Genomic DNA, 19,723 nt, shown 5'->3' with positions numbered 1-19,723 from the left:
GATCTTACCGGTCCCCTCCCACCCCCTTGCCTTTTTGCAGACATAGGCAGCGAATCCTCTGCCCTGCTCCAGCTGGTGGCTTGGCTCCTTGCCCGACAGCTGGTGCGGCCGCGCCTATTCTGGGCCACAGGCAAGGATTTATTCTGCGTTTTCCGAGCATATTGAATTCATTCATTAAGCCGAAATGGCTGCTCTGGGATGTAAACAATTATATTTTTTAAAAGCCCACAAAAATCCTAAAGTGGCCGATGCTAGAAGGCACCGCTGGGGGGCAGCTCACGGCTCCGTCCGGAGGGCGGAGTGGGGAGGCTGGGACCCCCGGGGGAGCAGGTCTCACATAGGCTGAGCTACTCGCTTGCTGGGTGGCCCCAGCAAGGCCTCTCCCAGCTTCTTAGCCTCACTTTCCCCTAAACGATAACAGGAGCTGCTATTTATCCACTGATTTCTATGTACCAGGCACTGTTCTAAGAGCTTTGGCCATCTATTATCCCATTTTACAGATGAGGAAACTGAGGCTCAGAGAGGGGAAAGGGCTTGCCTAATGAGGATGGGCCAGGTGCCCTTGGGTATCTCCATAAGCCTTGATCACCAGGGTCCCTACTGACCTGTTGCTGGAGGTGGGCAGTTATAGCTATCTCCACCATGCATGTTCAGGGACAGAGGGCCACACTGTGGCCACAATGTGGCCAATAACCGTCATGATGATGATGATGATGATGATGATGATGGAGTCGTTCACTGTTCCTATTTACTGAGAATCCACTCTCTGCCTGGCAGGATTTATGTGCTTTGCCCGGGGTAGTCCACTGAATCTTCATAACCCTGTATGGCAGGGTATACCCATTTTATGGATGAGTCAGTGGAGGCTCAGAGAGGTAAAGTAAGTCATCTAAGGTCGTGGACTTGGGAAGGGGAGGGGCCCAATTTTTGGTTGTAGTATTTCTTCTTTAAAGACTTTCCTCCTATTCATTTTTTAAAAACGTTTATTTGAGAGAGAGAGAGAATTTATTTGAGAGAGAGAGAGCGAGAGCACATGGAGACAGAGGGAGAGAGAGAATCCCAAGCAGGCTCTGCACTGTCAGCACAGAGCCAGATGCAGGGCTCGATCCCATAAACTGAGAAATTATGACTTGAGCCAAAACCAAGAGTCGGATCCTCAACTGACTGAGCTGCCCAGGTGCCCTCCTGTTCTTTATGCCACGTTATGTCGTTTGGTACACGGCGCTGTCATTAAATGCAAGGAGTCATGAGACTTTTCCCGTGGCTGTTGCACTGATGAGACAAGGTGTGGGCTTAGCACAGGGCCAGGCATGCGGTGAGCATCAGGAAACACCACCTGTTGCTGGGCTTTCCTTGGGCCCCAAGAAGCAGCTCCCAAGGGGACAGTGTGATCAGCTGCATGACCCGTTCTTCCTGTCTTGCTGAGGGGCACCTGAAATATTGGGAAAACAGTGGACTGGGAGCCAGCCAGGGCTGGTGTGCTCCTGGCTTCTGCCTCACTAACTGTGTGGCCTCGGGCAAGTCTCGAACCTGCTGGCCTNCCTTTACTCCCGGAGTTCCCTGGAGTGACAGGAATGATGTGACAAGTCACGCTTTCTGCCTGCTCTGAGGGTATTCCCAGGCAGCTTCACATCCAATGTCTCATTTCATCCTTCCTTCAAACAACCCTCTGGGAGAGGAGCCACCCATTTCACAGATTTGGAAACCGATACTCAGGGAGGGGACATCTCCTGCTCGAGATGTCGGAGCCGGGCCGAATCTGCCTTTGGATGTCCAGCCTCCACTTCTTTCCATAGTTGCCACCACCCCAAAGTTGCCACACCTGCCTTTTCCCTCCAGCCTTGCATGCTCCCCTTTCTCTTGTATATTCCTGAGCCCCATTGGCATACTCAAGGCTCTGAGAAGTCCTGCCAGAAGGCAGCCATTTTCCTTGGTTTAATCTGACGCCGCCCCAACTGATTTGTTTAGAGAATCTTCTTTTTTCCCCAAACACCTGCTCATGCTCCCTGGAGCGCTGGGAGTGCTCTGTGCCTTGTCTCCTAGCCAGTGTGAGCAGTGATTCCACTTGGGTTATAGATGGCTTACTGACCACGCCTTACAGGGAGCACTGACTGCATTTGGGTAAAGGTGCTGGGGAACATGACAACTTTCTCCAAAGCCTGACAGGTAGAGCAATATGTCCGGGGCTCTCTGGCACCTAGGGGCAGCAGGGACACCGTACGAGGTTGCGTTTTCCATGGTCCCAACAGTACAGCCTTGCTGGGCACCGCTGGGCAGAAAGCCGCAGCCACCTGAATTGAGCTGGTCCCTGGGGTTTCTCTTTCTGACCCATTTGTCCCCTGGAAAGGCAGAAAGCTCAGAGTGTGATCGTAATTGTAGGAGCTGACGTTTACGGAACAGACTCTGTACTAAATGACCTGCAATCAAAACCTCACTGAGCTCCCCCCGCCCCTGCCAAGGGCTTCATGGGGGAAGATTCCCATTTTACAGAAGAGGAAATGATGGCTTGAAGAGGTGACAGGATTTCCCCAACACCACGGGGCTGTAGGCGGGAGCGGTGGGATTTGAACCCAGGCAGTCTGTCTCTCCAGCGCCAGTGCCGTTTCCTTCAGCGTCTATAGACCTTCAGGCTTATCTCTTCCCCGCAGGTCACTTCCTTCTTCACAGGCCTCTGGATTGGAAACCTCTGGGTGAGCAAATGTGACCCAGATGCACTAGTGTTCTAAATAAGTCACATAATGCTCGGTAATTCAGCAACAGCGCGGCTATTGTTGGAAGTTGTTGGAAGGAGAAATAACTTGGTTATTAATAAATGCAGGAGGCCTCGGTAATTGATAGCAATTGAACTCACGGTGCACAGGGGAAAGCTCTCGTGTTATTATTTTGTCTCTCTCTCTCTTTTTTTTGTATCGAACATAAAGGGAAAAACCTGCTTTTGCAGGTGGATTGAGCCTCTCAGAAGCTGTAGTCGTTTTACATTCCCTTGCTCCTTCCATTTTTCTGTCTCTCATTTTTGTCCTTTCTATTCAAATCCCAGCCTGCCCCTTACCAGCACAGTGACCTTGGGTAAGTGACTCAGGTAAGGCAATTTGTCCAGGGTCACCTCGTTAGTTGAAAGGGCTTTCTGCTAAACCAGTGCTTCCTAAACCAGTGTCTCATGGGACATTAGGCCTGCAAGGTGCTCCTAAAAGCATTCTGAGGCCAAATACGTCTGAACAGAATGTCCCCTTCTTGGAGATTCATCAGATATACTTTAAAGGCTCTGAGAAGTCCTGCAGTTACAAAACTTGTTTCACCAAGCAACGACCACCTTGATATGGTACAGGATTCATTTTTCCCAGTGACACTGATGAACATTCCAAGGAACGACAGCTATGACGGGCCTCCTTGGGGGAACTGAGCCCCAGCTGTGTGGCCTCTCTGCCCTGTGCCAAACTCTGCCACATGGGGGGTTTCTGACTCAGCCCTGCCCTTGGTGACACACTGGCTGGAGGCAGGCCTCACCCCAGATGTGCGAATGGGTTCAGAGGAACAAAGACACAAGGAAATAGCAGCCTACCTAACCTTGGGTCCCTTTCAGAGAACCCTCCTTCGGCCTCAGTAATTGAAAGTAAATCCAGATGGAATCAACCTTGCTAAGTGTGACCAGCTTTGAAGGCCCTCTCGGAGTCTTCACACCTGATGTGGGTACAACTGCTGACGCAAGCGTTCAAGGACAAGATGGCTCGTGCGGGAGGTGATCCCAGGATGTACTAGGAGGGGCTTGACAGGGAAGGGAAGTGGGGAAGGAAGGCAGCCTTGAAGGGTGTGTTCAGGAGCCAGCTACTGTTGTGCACAACTGGGGCTCAGTCCCGCTAGTGACCTCTGGGGGGCAGCATAGAGCACACGAGGAGTTAACCCCCTCCAAGGGCATCACCTTCCATCGTCATTGGTTGAGGGCTGAGGATTTCAATTCCATGGCACCTGCAGCCTCCCCTTGCATCAGCAAATGCTACTAGGAGAGATCAGCAGGAGGAAGCACAGTGAGCCCCAGGGGCGTGGGGGAGCTCTGACGGCTCCCTCGCAGGTACCCCTCAACCCCCATGTTGCTGCCCCATGTGAAGTCTGTCCCTGTTTCCTTTTGACTTGAGCTAGCACAGCCCACGTGTATGCCCAAGCTACACCAAAAACGGGATACATGGAGGTACCCGAACCGCCCCTAACCCCATGCCACTGACCTGGGGGTCGGGGACCTGGACTCAAGTTCTAGCTCAGCCGCTTCCGTGCTGTGGGACCTAAGGCAGGGCCGTATCCCTTCCTGTGTCTCAGTAGCTTGTACTATAAAATCAGGCTTGAACCACACTCAGCCTGCAGACCTGGCCAGACAGTTGGGAGATCACCCGAGGTCACACCGCTGTCCTCTCCCTCGGTGTAGGCACATCCAGTGTCCTGGCCACGGCGAGGCGTGCAGACCCTTTGTCACTAAGAATAAGAGCAGAATTGGTATTTGCAAATAATTTTTAGAACAGATGCAAGGGCGGGTGTTGCCTATCACACATGCGTTGTATTTACACAAATCCCTCCATAGATACAAAGGCAAATGCAAAGCTAGGGGTTACAGGCGCGTGTGTATCTTTCCATAAGTCACAGCTGCTAGAGGCAAGCCACCATTTGTGTGTGTGTGTGTGTGCACACGCTTGTGAGTGTGTGTGTGAGTGTGTGTTCCGCCAGAGGCAAAGCCTTCTGTGTTGGACTTGCAAAGAAGGCTTTATGGGCAATTTGAGATTCTCCAGGGAAATTGTAAGGGCGCTTGACTTTAGATTGAGACTCGTTACGAGGAAGGCCCCTCTGCACCAGCGCTGTGGTTAGGCTATTGAGGACCGGAGTCAGGAGGCCTGAATTCAAATCCTACCAGCCACGTGGTCTTGGAAGGTCACCCTGAGGGCCAGTTTTGTCCTAAGTCAAGTGGTGACACTATTGCTGACCCCAAGGGCCACAGGGAGGACTCGGTGAGGCATCCGTGTTTGAGGCTCAGCCCAGCACCTGACATGGGGAAGTCGTGCGGTACGTGCTGCTGGCTGATGTTATGATATTAAGGTGGCTTTTGTAATCCTGTCAAACACTGGCATTCTGACTTCTTGTTCTTGGGTGAGTGAGACAGAGGAGTGACAGGTGGGCTGCCAGAGAGCATTTCCTGCTCACGGCTCAACATCGCATGTCCTGTGCGATGCTGGCAGAAGGGGGAGTGGATCCCTACACAGCGTGTGCACCGCGGTCCCACCTGCCGCGGGGTCCTGCTCCCCACCAGGGGCCAGCAGAATGGCCTGAAATGACCTCTGCATTTAGCTTTGGCATTATTCTGGGCACAGGCTCCTGGCCTTCTGGTGGGTGGCGAGAAAGCACCTGGCTTGAGCTGCACAGTCCCCTTTGGAGGGGGGCAAACAGGCAGGGGGAAATCCACAAACCCGCCCCACGAGGAGCGCCTTCTGAGAAGCCAGCTCCTCCCTGTCTCTCCGTCTTTCCATCTCCGTCTCACTTCTGTGTTTTCTTTTATTTGATCTTTCCTGTTAGAAAAGGCTGTCTCTAAGGCTCAGATGGTGAGTTCCATGGGGAGAGAGGAGAACACAGAGATTCTCTCTCCCCGGTCTCGGAGAAGCAGCGAGGGAAAGCAGGCAGGGCTGGCCATCACCGAGGAGCGTGCCTTCTACTCTCGATTCCTTCCATCGTGTGATCACCCACTTTACAAATATTTGTTGAGCACTTCGCGGGGCCGGCTCTGATCGGGATAGAGTGGGGAGCATTACACACTCTGCCTGAGGAGACCAGCAGGTGGCTTCTGCCTGGTCTGGGATCCGCACACAAGGGTGGGAATTCCGCTCTGCCACCCACTCCCTGAACCACCTTGGACCAGAAACTAGACCCTCCTGGGTCTGTCCCACATCTTTGCATTATCTCATTTTTTAAATGAGAGTAAAGAAGAGGGAGAGGAAACATTTCACACAGTGCCTGGCGCATAGCACGTGCCGATGCTTGATGGCTGTCCTTATTCATTAAGTGATGGCTTTTCAGGAGAAGGAGCCATCGCATAAATGAGCATCGCTTGGATGGGAATCTTCAGCCCCGGCGGCATTCCGAGAACAGCTTTATCCTTGGCTTTGGGGTAGGTTGGTAGGAGGTGCTGAGCCAACATGTATCTGCCTTTCCGTGGAGGAGAAATGACCTCAGTTGGCTCAGAATCTCTGGGGCGTGGCCCAAATCGGGAGTGCGCCGATTCATTATCTATCCTCCAAAGCGACGGTCAGACCCATCTGCAGGAGTCCCTGCAGCCGCCAGGAAGGAATAACCCCTGTCAGGTGAGTGGTGCCGTCTTTGATTTTACAGTTGGAGAAGGGAATAGATATTTATCGAACACCTTCTCAGGGCCAGATGCTCTGTTAGGTATCTCCCACGTAAGTGTGACCATCTCACCCCGTCCCTGCAGCTCTGTGAAGGAGTGCTTGGGGTTTTATGACTCCATTTTACAGATGAGGAGACTGAGGCTCAAAAAGGCTGTGCACCTCCCCCAAAGACTGACAGTTGAAGATGGCAGAAGCGGGAATAAGGACTCACATCCTGGCTGGTCCAGCGTTCATGTTCCTGGCTCTGCCTCAGATCGCTTTCCTCAGCTCCCCAATTCTCTGTCTTCCACCCATGTCTGAACAAATACAGGGGAACCCATGGGATTGGATCTTGTGCAAGAGTCAGGTTTCAGGGAACTGGAAACAAAAAGCACATTTTCCCGGTGAGACTCCTTATGTGCCCCCCACCCCCCGCCAACCTGGATTTCACCAGCAAGATGCTGCACCGTGCCCTGGGAAATATTCCCCTTGTCAGGCAGGATTTAAAGTTAGATCAAGTCTGTTCGGTGCTCCTCTTTTTAGAGAGAACCATTGCTGATTCCCTTCTGGGCTCAGGGAGGTACTGAATGTCACTGCAGGTAGAGTGTAGGGGAATATTTTGGAGAGTGGCAGAGGAGGGTCGACAGGGCAGGAGAGACACAGAACATCGCCCACCCAGAACATTATCTCCTGTTTAATTACCTTTCAACCCCCAACACAGGAAGAAAGAAGTCTCACTCGGGGCTAACAGCCCTTAAAATCACCAACACTCTGCTAATCTTCCATTTTGACTTGAGAGCCACCTCGGGCTCCCAGGTAACTGTATCTAATTAGAACTATTGATACTTCTGTGCTCCTATTGTATTTGCTTCTACTTTCTGTTTGTGACAAGTGATAATGGTTTTGTTTTGCAAACTGGCCCCAGATCACAGAGGGCAAGGGGAGGCCAAAGGAAGGGGCAGATCACTCCAGATGTAATAAGCAGGGGTAATAAGCAAGGGAATTGACATAGACTTGTGTCTGCCCGCCAGCCCTGTACATCTCCAACCCACCCACCGGAATCTTAAAGTTTATACAGTGTCACATATTCAATCCAGATGGTCTAACCAACACCTTACTCACTCGAGGGTAAGTCCTTGAAGACAGCTCCCCCACCCGCTGTGGGAACGTGGGCAAAATGTACATTTCATGGACAGGGGAGGGAGTCGTCACCTGGGGCCAGCTTGAGGGTCACTGGGCAGTCACTGGAAGCTCTTGATGGCTTCCTCCAACAAATGGGTTTTCTTTTAAGATAAGGCTATAATATTTCGTTTCACAGTGTATTCAGTTAAGTGAAAAAGACAAATGAGTCTGTGTTAAGGAAAGTCTTACCTAGGGGTCCCAAAGATAATGGCAAATTTCCTAAAAGTGGGTATCTGAGGGACTGATTTTGGTGAAATAGTAGTTCTTGTACTTAGTGTCCGTATGATTTCTGCTGACTTCTCTGAATTTCAGTTTTTTTCATCTGTAAAATGGGAACATTCTCTTGTGATGATCAGTGCTGAGTAACTGGCGCGTAGACGGGTGTCAATGAGCAGTGTCTCTTGTGGTCCCTCAGTTGCCTGGGGCCACTTGGGTGGCATCCAAGTGTCACATAAATTTTTTTCCGAATTCTCAATTTTGCCTTCCACCAGACTGATTCTTCAAGATGTCTTCTTGGAGAACTGGGCCCTTGTGATCTCATTCTGATGGACTGAGAAACCTAGGGGCAGCTGTGATTTTTATTGCAAAGAAGGAAATATTTATGGGGAGATAAGCGATGGGAGGAAATTATTTAAGGATGGCACTGTTATTTATTTTCATCAGCCATTAATTTTTTGTTTGGATTATAAAATTCGTACACAAGCCCCGTAGAAAATTTAGAAAATACAAAATCCTCTTACCCAGCTATGATTGTTAATATTTGGATGTATTTCCTTTTTACTATTTAAAAATTTTTTTAATGTTTTTATTTATTTTTGAGAGAGAGAGAGAGCACAAGTGGGGGAGGGGCAGAGAGAGAGGGAGACACAGATTCTGAAGCAGGATCCAGGCTCTCAGTTGTCAGCACAGAGCCCGACGCAGGTCTTGAACTCACGAACTGTGAGATCATGACCTGAGCCGAGCCCGACGCTTAACCAACTGAGCCACCCAGGTGCCCCACTTTGTACTATTTTTTTTTTTTACAGCACTTTAGAATGATTTACACAGTTGACATCATACGCTAGTACCGTTTTCTAATTTGCCTTTTATTTAATGTTTGGCTGTAAGATCTTCAATGGCCTTATAATAGGTCATAGAATGGTTCCCCATTGCTTCTTCAACCTCATTTGGCTCCCCCTCCCCACTCCCCCCTTACATTCCAGCCACCTGGTCTTCTTGGCATTTCTCTAATACACTATGATTGTTTCTGCCTCAGGACCTTTGCACAGTCACCTCATTCTCTCTCTAAAACTCTTTCCTCGTTCTTTCGGAAGGGAGCTCCTTCTCACCTTTTATAACCCAACTCAGATATCACATTCTCAGACTACTACGGATCCACAGGGATCCTCTTGTTTCTCTTGATCTCATCTCTTGGCTTTATTTTCTACTTAAAGGGGAGCCACTTTATAATTCTATCACCTGAAGTTATCTGGTTCATCTATTTGTTTCCTTGTTTATTGTCTTACTTCGTAATGTAGGCTCCATGAGGACAAGCGCCTTGTCCGTCTTGCCCGTCATTGATTGTTCAGTGGCGGACACAGTGCCTATTGCAAGTTGGAGCTCAATAGGTGTGTCTTGAATAAATGGATGGGTGGTCAGGTGGTTGGATGTGCGGCTGGGTGGGTAGTTGAAAAGGGATGGGTAGGTGGATGGCAGGGGGCATGAGAGTGGACAGCTTATGCTCTTTTACTATCAATTCCCCAATTCCACACTTAGAGTGTACACATAATTGTAATTGCTTTGAAAAAGTGAGCAATGCAAATGCGAGGACACAGGAAAAGCAGGTGTCTTGGGGAACCTGCCCCTGCCCGGGGCACTTGCGGTTCCCTGCTGAGGGTGGGTAGCCCAGACAGAGGGTGGGAGGTGGTGAGATCCCCAAGGAGCCCACACACTCCACGCCCAGGAGTTCACCACCACACTTCCGCTTTCTCCCTCTTGCAGTGGGCCGGAAGCAGTTCATGCGCTTCGAGTGGGCAAACCACGCAGCCGAGGCCCTGGGCTGCGAGTATGAGGAGCTGAACACGGCCACCTTCAAGCACCACTTGCGACAGATCATCGAGCAAGTGACATCTGGGCCGAGCCGACAGGGCCTGGAGGGCGAGGAGACCAGCTCAGGTGCCGCACTGCTGCCTCTCTGGGTGGGCCAGCCCCTGGGGACACTCCCACACACTTTCACCTGCTCATCAAGACACACTAGATGGAGATCTTCCAGGTGGAAGGGAAGCCCTTGTGGGGGGAAGTGGACCTGGTCCCCCCCCAAAAGTGCTTCTGGCCACATAGCTCTGTCCAGGGTCCTGAAGGCTCTGCTGACACCCAGCAGGACGCCCTGTGCTGTGGAGGGGATACTGTGAGCTCTGCCAAGGAAGGGACCCACACTTTTCCAGGGGCTATTATGTTTGTCGAGCCCCTACCTGTCGGGAGAAGCCTGGCCTTCCAGTTTCAGGAACCGAAATAAGGCCGGGATGGGAAAGGGGCTGGGAGGATAGTAGAGGAGGCTGGAAAGCTGGGGTGGGGAGTGGTCAGCTCATATTAGACTCTTTTTTTTTTATGCTCAGACCCGTGAGAAACCAGGCAGGGGCCCAGACAGGGAATGCCATGATTTGACTTGTTCTTCAAATGCCTTGGCTGGATGGGAAGACAGGGGAATGGGTGGGAGACGGGAGGCCACACAGAACTTACACAGTCACTTGGTGAGATGATGGTGGTTACACAAAAGGAGGCAGTGGTGGACATGTTCAAGGCCTACTTTTTTTACAAGTAGAGAAGGTAACATAGTGGAGAAGCAAGGGATTGGGGTAGCTTCGAGGGTTTTGGCCCGAGAGGTTGGAGGAGATGAGGTGCCTCGGACTGATGTGGGGGTGAGGGGGAGCAGAAGGGTTTTGAGTGGCACCTGCTGGAGTGTGACTCGCTGGGTCCCAGATCCACAGCCACCACCAGCCAAATGCTTTAGCTGCAGAAAGTGAGGATCAAGGGACCCCCAGGAGCCCCAGGAGTCCAAGAAAGCAGAAAAGAGTTAAGAGTGAGCTAAGAGTGGTTGTCCCAGGGACTGCAGAGTCCGTCATCAGGGGTAGCACTGTTCTGAACTGTCATTTGGGGGCCCATCTCTCAGAGACCCCTTAGGTCCTCAGAACTGCTGTGGTTCTGAAGACTTCCACTTGATGGCTAATGTCACCCAGATGCCCAATGTCACCCAGATGCCCCTAACCTTTTGTCTGCTTCTAGGTCCAGGTATGAGCTGTAGTCTGCTTATGGTCACTCCTCTCTGAAGCAGAGATGCACTCCACCATCACACACGTGCACATGCACACACACACCACATGTTCACAGACTCATACTCCACACACACACACACACGCACACACACAGGAAGCACACCGCTGTGCACTGACACGTGAGCATATGGGCACACACATTCCGACATGAGCGCTAATTACATCTCAGGCCAAGGTATCAAGGGTAGATGTGAGGCAGACAGGGGACCAGAAGGCTTTGGAGAGATGAGGAGAGGCTGTGGGTTGCCTAGCAACAGCCCAGGTTGGGGGCGGAGCTACAGGAGGGCTGGGAAGTGCTTTGGGGCTGCAGTGGGGCTGCCTAGAATGTACAAACAGAATTGAGTCTCCAGGCACAGCACAGATTTGAAAATCGAGTCTCCGATTCTGGGGATGGAAACTGAGAGGCAGGATTTAGGATCTGACCCTTCCCTCGCAAATTCTCACTCTGCTTTGTTCAATGCACCCTCATCAAGGCTATCTATTTTAATGGGACGTGTGTGTGCACGCGTTTAAACAAAATTGAGACCGTGACTATATTAATAGTTTGCTAAGCCTTTTCATTCATCCTAACCTCACAGGTAGGCACTTTTCCATCTCTCTCCATATTCATCTCTGCCTGACTTCAAGCACTCCTTTGCGCAGACTACAAATTATCTAACCCCATTTGCTATTGTTGGATATCCAAGTTGCTTTGAAAAAGCGATTTTTGGCCAACATAATCAACAATCAGGAGAACATATGTACCCAGAGATCTTTGTTTCTCTGAATATTTCATTAGGATAAAAAGCCCCAGTGTGAAATTATTAAGTCCAAGTGTACGAACATTTTATGGCCTCTGACAGGGGATTGCCAAAGTTCCCTCCAGAAAGAGGGAACAACAAAAATTTGCTGAGTGCCTACTATGTGTCAGGCACTGCGGATCTGGGAGCTGAGACACCCAGAGATGGTCCCCATCATCCTCAGGGCTACTCCCAGCCTGGCGCTGGGCGGGGGTGGGGGTGGGGAAGGGAGGTCGTTAATAAAATAACAGCACAAGTAAAGATGTACTGGACTCAGTGCTATAAGAGCAGCGTACCTTTGTCCTTCTGTGTCTAGCTTAGTTCATGTAGCATAATGTCCTCTGGGCTTATCCGTGTTGTAAATGGCTGGATTTCCTTTGTTACAGTGGAATGATACACTCCACATTCCCACATATGTGTGGAATCTAACAGAGTCACACTCATAGAAGCAGAGAGTAGGGTGGGGTTACCCAGGGCTGGGGGAAGGGGGAATGGGAGAGAATGAGTGATGGGTATACAGCTTCATTTGTGTGAGATGAAGAGAGCCTAGAGCCCAGATGAATAAATGGATGAACACGGTGACTGGCAGATGGATACACCCACAGTGCAGCATAGAGCCTGTGGTTACTGACGCCATATTGAATCCTGACAATTCTTTTGAGAGGGTAGATCGTCTGTTAGATGTTCTAACACACACGTGCACACAAAGAAGGCGGGAGGACCCTCAGAGTTGACAGTTATGTGTATGATGTTGTTTATGGTGATGCATAGTTATTTTGAAGCTCGTCGGGTGGGATACGTTAAAGAGGTGCAGCTGTTTGGATGTCAGCCGTAGCTCAATAAAAAACTAATTAAAGAAAAGGTGCAAGGTCGAACTGGAAATTGGCCCATCAGAGTGGTGGTCAAGGCAGGCTGCTCTGGGGAGTGATGCTGGGTTGATCCTGAGGCATAAGAAGCAGCACTCATTTGAGAAGACGTAGGGCAGGCTACCAGAACGCTGTAAGTCCTGGTAATACACTTGCACATAGTTCTGAGAGTGTGGGCACATAGTTTCGGCAGCGAGTGGAGTGGGGGTTCTTGAAGGCCAGCAGTGCTGCCTGTGGAGTGGGGTCCTTGACCCCCGGCAGGGTCCTGACCACAGATGCCCTCCTTTCCCTCACTTCCACTCCAGGGCTCAAGATGACGGGCGTGGAGTGCGTGGAGGGGATGGCCTCCGGCCTGTACCAAGAGCTCTTTGCGGCCGTGGTCTCGCTCATCAACAGGTAAGGGCAGCCTCTTCCAAAGCACACAGATGAGCCCAAGCACAGGACACGTCAGCAGAGAGGGTTTGGTTAGTTTTTTTGGTTGGTTTTGTTTTTTGTGTTTTTTGGTTTTTTGGGGTTTTGTTTCTGTTTTGTTACGTTTTTAACAAGAAAAGAGTGAGTTTTTAAGTCGGGTCGTGCTGGGTTTAAATTCCACCTTGGCCACCCAAGGCATAGCCGTTCACCTCTCTGACCTCCCCTTCGGCACCTGCAAAAATAGCTCTGTCCCCCAGGGTCATTGCGAAGGTTAAACGAAATAAAGTAATAAAGAAATTCTTCCTCATAGTGATCAGAAGACCAATGATAAAAGCTAACAATTTCGGGGGGGACCTGCTAAGTGAGGACAAGAGCCTGCGCTAATTGGTTCACTCGCCTTGTATCATTTAAAATCTATTTTTTTAAGTTTTAAACATTTATTTATTTTGAGAGAGACAGAGAGAGCGAGCAGGGGAGGGGCAGGGAGAGAGAGGGAGAGAGAGAAACCCAAGCAGGCTCCATACTGTCAGCGCGAAGGCCGACGCAGGATCCGAAACCAAGAGTCGGACGCTTAACCGACCAAGCCTCCCAGGTGCCCCCACCTTATATCATTTAATATGCACATTAGCCCAGTTTACTGATGGGGTAACAGAGGCCCACCACACTGCTCTCATCCATTTCCTTTTTTTTAATTTTTTTAAAATAGTTTTTATTTATTTTTGAGACAGAGAGAAACAGAGGATGAGTGGGGGAGGGGCAGGGAGAGAGGGAGACACAGAATCTGAAACAGGCTCCAGGCTCTGAGCTGCCAGCACAGAACCTAATGTGGGGCTCGAACCCATGAACTGCAAGATCATGACCTGAGCTGAAGTTGGACATTTAACTGACTGAGCCACCCAGGCGCCCCTCCTTTTTAAATCTCCTGCTGAGGAGGGGGTGCGAGCAGGGTGTTGCCTTGTACTGGGTGACACTGTGTCTCTGGAATGTATCTGTCGGGCTGAGGTACCAGCAGCCGATTTCTACTGCCATGAGTGGCGCTCTGAGCCCGCCCTCAGAAATCAAGCAATTCCAATGGGGCCGATCCGGAACCCAGGCAAGGGCTTCCCTGTCTCCTCCCAGAAAGCAGGCGGCATAATTAGGCTTCTGACAGACATCCTGCTGGGTGGAGGGGGGGAGGTGGGGGGGATTAGGCCGGTGCACAGCAGAGCCGCTGGATTCTCCAATGATGAGTGGATGCGGAATCCACTTACTGCCTCACTGCTGGAGCAGTTACCATCTGAGGCCACAGACACACTGTCTACAAACCAGGGGGAGTGTGCGTGGATCGTGCATGCTCAGAGGAGGAGCATCTGGGGTGGGGACCGAACTGCTGGCTGAAAAGCTGTCTCGGCCCATGGAGGGCGGCTGCTTCCTATAGAACCGGCTCCCCCATCACCTGGGAGCACCTCGGAGGCACCTGGCTCTCTGAGCATCAGCTGACAGTCTTCACGTGTGTCTGCGGGGCGGCCGATCTCATTGGGCCCATTGTACAGATGGAAAATCCTAGAGAAGAGCTAAGGTCCAAAGCATAGACAAGGCTGATCATGACCATAATCGTAATGAGTAACAGCAGGTAACCTTTACTGGGCACTCAGAGCCTGGATGTCTCATCCCATGCGACCCTCCCCACAAACCCTTCTGACTTGTGCCTGCCATTGACCCTTTGGTGGCTGAGGCCCAGAGAGGTTGGGGGGCATTCCCAGGACACACAGCCTCACCGTTGCAGGGGGTTGGAGCCCATGTGTGACTGCCTCTACCATGCCTTGACGCCTGCATTTTGATCCCGTCTCTGTCCACCCGGTAGATCCACCAAAAAGATCCAGGGAGGAGAGGGCTTGAAAGGACTGTTTAGAAAATTTTTTAGAAAAAAAAATTTTTAATTTATTTTTTAGAGTGAGAGAATGAGTAAACGAGCACATGAGCAGGGGAGGGGCACAGAGAGAGAGAGAGAGAGGGGATCTGAAGCAGGCTCTGTGATGACATCATCGAGCACGATGTGGGACTCGAACTCACAAACCATGAGATCATGACCTGAGCCAGTCGGCTGCTCCACCGACTGAGCCATGCTTGAAAGGGCTTTAAGAAATTTAAAAAAAATGTTTATTTATTTTTGAGAGACAGAGACAGAGTGCAAGTAGGGGAGGGGCAAAGAGAGAGTGGGAGACCTGTGTCCAGCTCACAAACTGCAAGATCATGACCTGAGCCGAAGCAAGATGCTCAACCCACTGAACACCCAGATGCCCCTGAAAAGGCTTTGTAAACTAAGGCACTGAACACAATTGTTCTTCTATTGCAATGTGTTATTAAGAAGGAGGCCCTGGTCCTAACGTGATGGCCAATCTACGAGGTGACCTGACGCAAGTCATTTCTCGTGTTCTGGCCTGGGGGAGAAAGAGCACTTCCTGCAGGCTTGCTATCCATGGGAGCACTTAACATACTTTGACTCCCTTGATCCTTTTTTTTCTTTTTTTATAAAATGTTTATTTATTTTGAAAGAGAGAGAGAGTGAGGGACGGATGGAGAGAGAAGGAGAGAAAGAATCCCAAGCAGTCTTCGTGCTATCAATGCAGAGTCTGACATGGGTCTCCAACTCACAAACCATGAGACTATGACCCGAGCCGAAATCAAGAGTTGGCTTCTTAACCGAATGAGCCCCCTAGCCGCCCCTGACTCCCTTGATCCTTACTGCATCCCCTGGGATCATCTTATTCATCCCCACCATCATTTAAGTGTTGAGGAAACCTTAGCTCAGAGAAGTTAATTAACCTGCCCCAGGTCACACAGCCTGGAGTAAGTGGTGAGCCTCGTTTTGGCGCCAGATCTGCCGGATCCCTAACTCCGCCCAGCATGCTGCCTCAGTTTCCCCATGTCTGTGATGGGGGAGCGGGAGACGTGGACTAGCAGGGCTCGAGCATGTGACCTCGGGGGCCCCCCTCCTCTCTCCCCAGGTCCTTCTCTTCCCGCCACCTGTCCATGGCCTCCATCATGGTGGTGGACTCTCCAGGCTTTCAGAACCCGCGACACCAGTGCAAGGACCGGGCCGCCACCTTCGAGGAGCTGTGCCGCAATTATGCCCACGAGCGCCTGCAGCTGCTTTTCTACCAGCGGACCTTCGTCTCGGCGCTGGAGCGGTACCGGCAGGTGTGAGGTGTGGGGGTATCTACCCCCAAAGAATTGAAAGCAAGGTCTTGAAGAGATATTTGCACCCACGTGCACAGCAGGGTTATTCACAATGGCTGTAAGTTAGAAGCAGCCCAAGTGTCTGTCAGTGTGGACACAGATTCGCGTGTAAAGAAGCATCCATGCTTAGGCTCTGGTTCAGCCATAGAAAGGAAGGACGTTCTGACCCACTGCAACGCGGGTGAGCCCTGGGACATTACACTGAGAGCAGGATAAGCCCGTCGCCAAAGGACAGATCCTGCGCGACTCCACTCATGTGAGATGCTCAAGGGGAGTCAAACTCCCAGAGACAGAAAGTGGATCGGTGGTTGCCGGGGCTGGAAGTGGAGGAGTGGGGAGCCTGTGTTTATGGGGACAGAGTTTCCGGTTTGCATGATGACAGAGGTAGGGGTCGTGACGGTCACACAACTGCCTCTGGCTCTACACTTACAAAGGTAGATTTTATGCCGTGTGTATTTCACCACAATTTAAAAAATGATGATTGGGAAGTGCGCGGCTGGCCCAGTCGGTGGAGCACGTGACTCTTGATCTCGGGGTCGTGAGTTCAAGCCCCATGTTGGGCGTAGATGTTACTTTAAAAAACTCTTCTAATAATGATAATAAGAAAGAAGTTAAGGAAAGGCAAAAGCCCGCACTTCTCTTTTCTCCTCTACAAGTTTTCCACCCTGTTCGGCTCACGGAAGGAACTAATGCTGAGCTTCTGTGACTTTACAGGAAGGTATCCCTGTGCCCTTTGACCTCCCGGAGGCTTCCCCAGGGACCACGGTGGCCGTTGCGGACCAGAATCCTTCCCAGGTAGTGCGGGGCCCCACAAACGGAGGCTCTGAGATGCCGCAAAGATTTTAACTGAAATACGAGATGATTCGAGTCTGGTTCTCAATGCTGCCTGTCCCTGGAATCGCCCAGGGATTGGTGACACCCTCCCAGACTGGTCTGAGGGTGTGGCTCCGGGGCAACAAACCTTCAGACCCCCTCAGGTTGAGGACCACCTCTCTACTTGATGTCTGGGTCTGTGTCCCAGGAGGCACATACACCTGGGAGGCTGTGCTGAGCTGAGGGGGGCTCAGGGCCAGGGCCCAGTGGACGCCAGTAAGCACAGGTCAGGTGCTCAGATGCGGGTGCTATGTCCAGGGCCACTGGGGGATGGAGAGTGGCAGGTGGTGTGTCCAGGCAGTGATGGGCTTCAGTTTGGGGGATACCTGAGTCTTTACTTTGCTTTCCCCACCCCAAGAACCTGCTTGGCTGACCGCAGATCTGCCTACCTCTGCTCGCCCCCTCTCTGAACTGCCCTGGGCCATTTCACTCAACTTGCCAGGTTCAGGGCCAATCCCAGTGACCTTGATCATATCCCATCACCTCTCTGGGCCTCCATTTTCCCATCTCCAAAATGGGAACGACAGCCTCCCCAGAGGTGGCCGGGAACATCGATGCGATCTGGTACATAAAGTGGCTGGCAGGGTGCTGGGTCCACACAAGGTGGCCCGCGGGTCACCTGTCTCTCCTGCTGGGTGATATCGCAGGCTGCCGCTTCTCTCATTCTTTGTCTCCTGCCGGCTGGGCGTGGGCTCCAAGCCCCCCTTGCTCACGGCGGCCTGCCCCTGTGCCTGCAGAGCTGCCTTGTCTGTGAGCCCCGCCGGCCCTTGCCCGCTCCTGCTTCCTGCTGGCACGTCTTCGCCAGTTCCCCCTCCCTGTTGTGCTTCCTTCCCTGGAAGGGGTGGCCCGAAGGGAGGCCCCAGGCAGTGTGAGGAGGGAGGCGCCGCGGGGTCCCCTGGATGCAGGCGCAGCGGCTGGGAGGAGCTACCTTCTGAGGATGGGCTGGCTGTCAATTTCAGCCCCATGAAGAAAGGCGAGGTGAAGGCACAGGATAGCTGGGATCCGCTCGGGTTCTGCCCCTGTGCCGTCCATGTGGCCCTGGAGGTGTCCCTTCTCCTCTCTGGCCCTCCGAGTGGGGTGGGCCAACATTTCCCGGGTAGGGTACCCAGCCCCCCGGGTTTGCTGGCATCAGCGCTGACATGCTCACGTCCCAGGAAGTCCCGCAGTTCCGGTCACCAGGGGGCGTCTGGTCCCCACGTGCATCGCATTTCCATCAGGACCACTTGGGGCCGTTTTCTGTGGTGTCGACTCACTGTGGGCCCTCGGATAAGCAGTGTAGACTCTCCAGGTCTCTCTCTGTTTCCCGTGAACAAAACTTCATTACCTAGACGCCTTCTGAAGCTCATGGCCTGATTTAAAATTCCGTGCCTGTGCTATTCAACCAAGTTCACCTTCTCCTCTACTACATTCTCTGGGTGCTCCCCTCCCCCTCTTAAGATTTTGTTTTAAAAAAAAAACCCGCAGATTTCTAAGAGAAAGTGCTATGGATGGGATTAACCCTTTGATGTGCGGCTCTGCACAAACACACACAGCCGCCCGTGTGTATCTAGAATGTGTAATCTACAGAGCACTCTCCCGTGTTAATTCCTCACTGCAGCCCTCTGAGGAAGGTATTGTTAGTCTCCATTTTCCATAAAAGGAAGTGAGGCTCAGAGTGGTGCAGTAGGTTACCCAAGGTCACACAGAAAGTGAGGACAGAGGCTGGATGGGACCTCCCGAAGCTGAGCGCTTATTAAGGTTTGAGGTTCCCACGCTGAGATTCTGGGGTGAGTATGAGCATGGCTCTGGGCCAGCACGGCTGAGTACCGATGCCTGGGACTCAGACTCCCCGACTCCTGTAGGCAGGAAGAGAAGGCACGGACTGGCCTCTATCCGGGACCAGGGCTTCTCAGTGATCCCGGGCTTTTCACCAGGTTCGCTTACCAGCTGCTGGAGGTGCTGAGGACCCTAGGGGCCTTTTCTGGCTCTTGGACGAGGAGGTCCGGGTGGAAGGCTCCAGTGACAGCGTGGTGCTCGAGCGTCTCTGTGCGGCTTTTGAGAAGAAAGGGGCGGGAGCTGAAGGTAAGGGGGTAAGGGTGACCCATGAAGGGAGAAGGGAGCCCAGGAGTTGGGATCTGTCCTTGTCTGCTGCAGGAAAAGCCCTGACAAGGTCTGCATGAGGCGGGGCAGGGTGAGAGTCTGAGCGCACAGATGTCTGTGCACATGCCTGCATGCGCTTTGGTTCATTTATGTGTTCACTTGTTCGTGTGTTCAAGAAGCACATGCAGTGGCTACCTTGTTCTGGGCAGCGCGCTACAGTGGGAAGTCCTGGGAAGGAGCCAGCCTGGGGCGGCCCTCCCTCGCAGGGGGAGGACGTGGGGAGGCACTGTGGGCAGGCCAACAGATGAGCACGTCATCTGTGTTTGGTGAGCTTCAGAAGACAGACCCGTCTGACGGTGGGCCTCAGGAGGACCTAATTCCTCTGGGATCCAGGGCACGCAGGGCGAGGTCGGGGATGCCATTGGAGNAAAAAAAAAAAAAAAAAAAAAATTAAATAAAATTAGTCTCAACTCCATAGCGATGAGAAGCCATGAAAGATTCCAGGCAGCAGGAGCTAAAGTCAGATCCATGTTCTGGAAAGTTCATGGAAGGCGGCCAGGGAGGCAAGAGAGGAGGTGGGCAGACTCTGGAGGTATTTAGCAGGCAGAAGACACAGTGTGTGGTGATGGGCTGGGTCGGGGGGAGGG

The 19,723-nt window shown here is 51.9% G+C and overlaps 1 protein-coding gene across 1 annotated transcript in view; it reads left to right on the top strand.

Annotated features, from left to right (window-relative positions):
* Nucleotides 1-19,723, top strand: part of MYO18B (myosin XVIIIB) — a 240,724-nt gene that overhangs the window by 44,759 nt on the left and 176,242 nt on the right. The window contains 5 exon segments of the mRNA XM_077761677.1: nucleotides 9,519-9,692; nucleotides 12,800-12,890; nucleotides 15,893-16,085; nucleotides 16,839-16,919; nucleotides 18,911-19,058. Coding sequence (XP_077617803.1) covers nucleotides 9,519-9,692; nucleotides 12,800-12,890; nucleotides 15,893-16,085; nucleotides 16,839-16,919; nucleotides 18,911-19,058 — 687 coding nt within the window.

Source organism: Crocuta crocuta, unplaced genomic scaffold (assembly GCF_008692635.1).
Source record: "Crocuta crocuta isolate KB4526 unplaced genomic scaffold, BGI_CrCroc_1.0 scaffold348, whole genome shotgun sequence".
Classification (NCBI taxonomy): Eukaryota; Metazoa; Chordata; class Mammalia; order Carnivora; family Hyaenidae; genus Crocuta; species Crocuta crocuta.
This window is presented reverse-complemented; position numbering and strand designations above follow the sequence as displayed.